At 41.8% G+C, this 6,664-nt stretch overlaps 1 protein-coding gene across 1 annotated transcript; it reads left to right on the top strand.

Annotated features, from left to right (window-relative positions):
- Positions 1-3,854: 3,854 nt before the first annotated feature.
- On the top strand, positions 3,855-5,929 carry olig2 (oligodendrocyte lineage transcription factor 2). The gene is made up of 2 exons (XM_051403161.1): positions 3,855-3,953; positions 4,406-5,929. Exon 2 carries the CDS (start codon positions 4,428-4,430, stop codon positions 5,238-5,240), a length of 813 nt encoding a protein of 270 aa, XP_051259121.1. The 5' UTR covers positions 3,855-3,953; positions 4,406-4,427; the 3' UTR covers positions 5,241-5,929.
- The last annotated feature ends 735 nt before the right edge of the window (positions 5,930-6,664 follow it).

The raw sequence follows: 6,664 nt of genomic DNA, 5'->3' as shown, positions 1-6,664 counted from the left end.
AAACATATTGCCTTCCATAATGTGTTTTCCTTCACAGAGAACAATCAGATCTGCAACTCTAACTTACTAAAAGCTACAATTCTGATGACTTGAATGAGACAGGATGCAAACTCTGGACAATGATGTAATGACACTTCTATTAACCTATGTACTTTAACTTATGTAAAGTGTCTTTGAGTTCCTTAAAAAGCGCTCTATAAATAAAATGTATGATTATTATCATTATTATTAGAATATTACTCCACTTCCTGTACTGTCACTTAACTTGTCATTAAACGTACTGTAAATCGCTAGTTTAGGAGAGCCGCATGTGAATCTAACTAGGAGACCTTACGCACACACACTCACACACACACACACACACAGAGTAACAGCAGTGATGGTGGCAGGCGGCATCTCACGTTCCTCACTACAGATTTCAACAAAAGCGAGAATTTTGCTTCATTTCGTTCCAAGATTTCGCAGAGAAAGGGATCGAGGGGGAGAGCCAGGACATTATTCATGTCTTTCAGTTCATTTGGCCTCAGTCGGTCAGCTCCCCAGACAGAAAGAGAAACCTTCTCTCTCGTGTTTTTCCAGCCTACTCTCCTTTTCTGCTTTTTTTTGTTCCTTTTCTTTTTTATTTTGAAGGCAGATTAGCAGGATTAAGTATGGCTCACATATGCTCCTCCTCACTATTGGTATTCACCACGGCACCGGGCCTACCGCCACCCAGACTGATGGACAGAGAGAGAGGAAGAAAGATGGAGATGATGGCAGTGAGGAGTGTAGTTGGTGAGAGTCAAAGCTGGAAAGGAACGGGCAATGTTAAAAAACATTGCTGTCCACATACACAGTTTGGTCCGGACCCCTTAGCTCCAATTAACAGAAATTTTAATGCTACAGCAAACAAATGATATCTTTGACAATAGTGCTTCTAAAGTTGAGTCAACAGTTTGGGGAAGACTCTTTCCTGCTTCAACAAGACAATGACCTCTGGGCATAAAAGCCAGCTCCATTAAGGAATTTCCCAGTTTGTTGTGGAAGAATTTGACTGGCCTGCACTGAGTCCTGACTTCAACCATATCCAACACCTTTGGGATGAACTGGAACACCGACTGTGAGCCAGACCTTATCACCGAACATCAGTGATGGACCTCATTAATGCTCTTGTGGCTGAATGGGAGCAAATCCCTGCAGCCAGGTTCAGAATCTGGTGGAAAGCCTGAAAGCAGAAGAGTGGAGGCTGTGAAAGCAGCAGATGAAAGCCCATGGTGTGGGTATCTGGGTGTAAGATTGTTTAGTTTTTTTGAAAAAACAATGAGATATTATAGAATTGAATACAATTTTAGGCTTTATTCTGTATAAGCCTGCCAAAAATAAAAAATACACACTGAGTCTGTATGATGAAGGCTCTCTCTGCCTTTTTAGCTTATTTGCCCTCTAACTTTCTTTAATATGTTTCATAAATTATTTATTGTTTGTGTCCAGTGAGGCATTGTTGTCAGCAATCTGGAAAATATGTATGTAACTCTACTGCAAACTGCTGGATGGAGGGGTGAAATGCACTCTCTAGCAAACAGTGCTGGTGTGAAACATACAGAAAAGTGTCAGTCAGTCTTTGATTGAGGAAAAAAAAAAGAAAATCTCAACTGGGTGCTAAGTTTTAATATCAGTGACAGCTGCTTTTGATGTTAGGGTTGAAATATACGTTTTTAGGAAATTTGAAGAAAATTCACACATTGAGTTTTTTCCCTCTTTTAAAAATGTGTTAATATTTGGGGTAAAAGTAGTTTTGTATCATTTTTTGTCATGACAGGTGAATTTCAGAACCCCAATATGTGCTTGCAGGATATTTCTACTGTTGGCTGTATACTTCTATTAATTTGATATAGGCTTATAATAGGACTATCACCTTTTTATAGATGCCTAATCCATTTGAAGTTCCTTCTTGAATTTTAATAACAGAGAACAAGCATTTCTCTCTTGTAGCAACTAGAAAACTGTTATTAGGCCTACATCAAATATTTGGACCTAAAAATGAGTCATGTGCCATGCAAGGTTGAGAAACTCGTTTTTAATTTAAATCTTTAAGGTTTATTAATATTTACAAAAGAGCCTGTGAGGGTTCAGACTACCACAAAGCCTCCATAATTAGCCTACCGATAGATATCAATAATTTTAGCTAATTGTGGTGACTGACTTTTAAAATAGGCCTAATGATGCATAATGTGAAAGAAGAGTTGTTCTGTGCGCCTCATTGTGAATCCAGCGCAACGGCGAGACTGTGGGAATGTCTAATGAAGCAAGTGGTGGCACAGATACAGCCCTCCTGATTTAAAATGCCACTTTAACCGCCTTCATTACCATAATCTTATTTAACGGGAGTAAACACGCGGACGCAACGGACAGAGGACGGAGCAAAGAAGCAAATATAACGATGAGAAAAAAGAGGGCACTGTGTGTGTGTGTGTGTGTGTGTGTGTGTGTGTGTGGTAACGACCTTGATTTTGTGACATCGTTGGCGGACCGATGAGACACCTGACGGACGGTTACGGTCACGGAAAATATTCGTTTCTGATCGGCTGGCAGGTGACTGTTGAAACCGAATAAGACCTATTTTACCTACAGTTCCGGTCATCTGTTTAACCAACGTTCTAAATCAATGCGCAAGGTATATTAAACTGCAGGTAACCATGGCAACCGCACATCTTTAACTCTCGTAACTAACCGGATGACCACAGGAAATAAATAGGCCTAGATACATTTTAATTATTAATTGAGCATTTATGGTCAAACAAAATATGAATTTGTTCATGTATTTCTTTAACCTATCAATAAACAAATACAGAGAGGTTATTCCGAGCCCAGTCTTGTGAAAACATATAAACTTGTGGGCTAGAGGCAATTAGCGCTGATTGCGTGTGACTGCACAGCACAACTCTTCATATTTCTGGACAATGCTGCTGTCAGCTTCAGTTACAGCAAATCGCCGGTTTGGGCCCTTCTGTCAGTCAGAGGCCGTCTGAGCGCCAGCAGCAGGCCGCCCCTGCTATCGCTCTTTCGGCAGACTAATTGAAATGTTACGGATCATAACCGTTAAAAACAATTTTGCACACTTCATTAATTAACGTTAAAGATGGACTTTAACAGCAGCTGCTGGTCGACAGCGGGTAAAAACGGAAAACACCGTATTAACAGCAAAACTGCAAGCAGGAAACATATTGTGCTGCTTATTAGGCTCCGACCCGTTGTTACTGTTCATTTGAAGGGGCGACAGGATTTTATGGTCGGATAGGCTCCAACTAGAAGGGTTTATGGGCCTAAAGCAAAATAAAAATATAAGAGAGGGGGAACGAATTTTTAATCAAAATAATGCAAATATTACTATATATATTAATGAAAATTGCACGATAATAAATTCAAAAAATAATTAATTCGACATTTAGCATTTTTTCTTAAATGTAGTCACAATTTCGGTTCAAAACTAATGCATTATTAGTTATTTAAATCATTAAAATGTGTTCTGATTTATTGCCTGTCACTGTCTCTGGATCCTGAACGAATTACTATTCACTTATGAGAGGCGAAAAGCGGTTTATTCTCTGTGTTATTATAATAAAATCCATCCACACGCGGGCCAGCATTTTCACAAGAAGGGGCCATATGTAGGAGGGAGTGTGTCTGATTTCACTTAATGCTGTGTGTTGGTAATTACATCAGGCTGGAGGACCCTCTGTCACCCTCCTCCCCCCTCTTTCTCCCTCCTCCCTGCACGGAGCTGATTGGTCGCAGGGAGGCAGCCGGGACAGAAACTGCGTTGTCCTGGTGACCCGGACCCTGTGCGCCTCAGCCTGCTATAAAACCCTGCGGTCGCACGCAGGCGTGCCAAATGGGCTGTCAGATGCGATTTGGAGTAACAAGTGGATTTGACGTTTAGGTTTTTCTCACCATCGCGCTTGGAATCACTCTTGGTAAGTGTTTGATTAGTGGTTTCCAGACTTTCTTGTAGATAATTACTTTAACCTTACGCAGATTTTATGTTCTCCTTAGGCTATGCTTTATTTATGCCTACCTAAACGCAAGTAGAAATTGTGTAGAAAAGAAAGGCACTAACTGATAATTGCTCTCTTGTTCCTTATTTGATGATCCGATATCAATATACAGAAAAAAAGATAAAGCAAATTTACACTTATAAGCCGTGCTTAAATGTTAAAGTTAAAGTACTTCAGCATTCAGGATAAATATTCCGTCTAGCTTAATCCAAAGCCACATTTAGTTTATACATAATCCTACTTTAAATTAGCCTATTAATTAACCATCAAACTTTTTTTTTATCAACAGTCATTTTTTTTCTTTTTTGGGGATGGCAGAGATGTGGAATTTTGGTTCAGTAAATTAACCAAAAATGTGTATTTCTCTTCAGAGCACAGTGCTGGAACAGGACCATGGACTCAGATACGAGCCGCGTGTCTAGCAGACCGTCATCTCCCGAAGTAGACGACATCTTCCTGTCAACCCTAAAAAAGTCTGTGCACGGCTTCTCCGGCGCCGTGTCCTCCACACAGAGCGACTCTCCGTCAGATCTCGCCAGCCTGCGCGGCCTCTCCGCCGCCGACGAAGAGTCCCTCGCCCTGCATCTGGCCAAGAAAGACCGTAAGCTCTTGTCCGAGGGCGAACTGCAGACGATCCGCCTCAAGATCAACAGCCGCGAGAGGAAAAGGATGCACGATCTCAACGTGGCCATGGACGGGCTCCGGGAGGTCATGCCCTATGCGCACGGACCGTCGGTGCGCAAACTCTCCAAAATCGCCACCCTGCTGTTGGCTAGAAACTACATCCTGATGCTGAGCAACTCACTGGAGGAGATGAAGCGGCTGGTCAGCGAAATCTACGGCAGCAGCGGACACCACGGCGGCTTCCACCCATCAGCCTGTGGGACTATGACACACGCGGGGCCCGTGCCCGGACACCCGGCAGCTTCCCACGCCACACACCCGGCGGTGCACCACCCGCTCCTCCCGCCCGTCTCCACCGCCTCTCTGTCCGCGCCCGGCATCGCCGCAGTCACCTCGGTCAGACCCCATCACGGACTCCTCAAAGCGCCCGCTGCCGGCGCAGGGCCGCTGGGCAGCAGTTTCCAGCACTGGGGCGTTGGCACCGGGATGCCTTGTCCGTGCAGCATGTGCCAAGTCCCGCCTCCGCATGTGTCCAGCATGAGCACCGTCACCATGCCGAGGCTGACCAGCGACTCTAAGTGACTCCGATCTAAATGGCGTTGAACTTTTGGGGTTATCACAGACTCTCTCTACCCACATTATTACGCTTTTAATTTATCTTTGTTGCTGAATCCGTTGTGTCGACGGGGCCAGTAAAGAACAATGCATTGGTTTTCCTCACAGGGACTTTGGGGTTTCGCAACTAACTTAGTGTTTTATGGTAATTAACCTCAATTGTAACAGGTGTTTTTTTTCCCCCCACAGAGCTCCCAAAGCACAACAAAACTTGAACTTGTTACTGGAAATCTCTGATGGCCCAGGCATCTGTGTGTCTCTACAGTTATTTAAAGATCAAATTGAGTCGCTGGTTGCTTTTCCGTTCTGTGGGCCTGCAGGTGGAAGAGTGTAAATATGTAGATTGATTATTCAGTTTAAATAGCGGGAGATATTATATATTAGAGTCTTGTTAATGTGTGGGGAGACTCCCCCACCCCGCACATATTGCACCTGCTTTATTCTATCCGTCTTTTATTCAATGCTTCTCTCCTTGTTTCCTATTCAGTAGGCTGTTTTTCTCTGTCCGGCGCAAACAGTGACCACTTCTTTATTTTTTTAATAAAAAAATGAAAATGATATTTATTTACTTATTTTGGACGGGAATTTCAGACGAATCTCTGATTATGTTGGGGTTTGAAATGTAAAATAAAGACGATTAATTGAAAAGGGAAAAAGTCTTTGGTGATGTTTTTTTTAAATATGTTTGTATATCTCACATAATAGGAGGATGAACATAAAGCAGCACTGATACACCAACAGGCCTACAGATCACATAAACTTGAACACCAACAGTAGGCCTAGAGAACAGGTGTCCTCAAACAAACATCAACAGTATTTTTCATGTCGAATGACTTAATCCTACTTTAGGTTTTAACCATTTCACTTGAAAGCTGACTTTTATCATCATACATATTATCATTTAGAAGCAAGCAGTTTATAAAAAAATGAGCCAGAGAAAAACCATCAACAGCTGAGCAATGAAGTCCCATCTGTTTTTCACCTTAAAATAGCATAAAGCTTAATAGCTTAATTCCATAAATGAGACTATTTGTAATTGTGGGCCATGTAAATAGAATTGACTTGATTTCATAGAAAAGGCTGCTAAGATGGTCTGTACGGTTTAGATTTATCCAGAAACAAAAAGTACAGGCGTGTGGTTCTTTTGACTTTACAATAACTTTATTATTACCTAATCCTTAGTCCTACATAAAATACATGATGTCCATCTAATGGAAAAAGGGAGGGCTTTAATAAAAACAAGATTTCTAAGATTTAATTTATAAAATAACCATATTTGATATAATCTTAATGTTTTATAGCATTTGTGCCCTCATGAAATAAACTTTGAGCTCGTATCTCCTGCTGGATGATATTCAGATCACAGAAAAAAAGCCAGTGTGTTTGTGATC

This window comes from Dicentrarchus labrax, unplaced genomic scaffold (genome assembly GCF_905237075.1).
Source record: "Dicentrarchus labrax unplaced genomic scaffold, dlabrax2021, whole genome shotgun sequence".
Classification (NCBI taxonomy): Eukaryota; Metazoa; Chordata; class Actinopteri; family Moronidae; genus Dicentrarchus; species Dicentrarchus labrax.
This window is presented reverse-complemented; position numbering and strand designations above follow the sequence as displayed.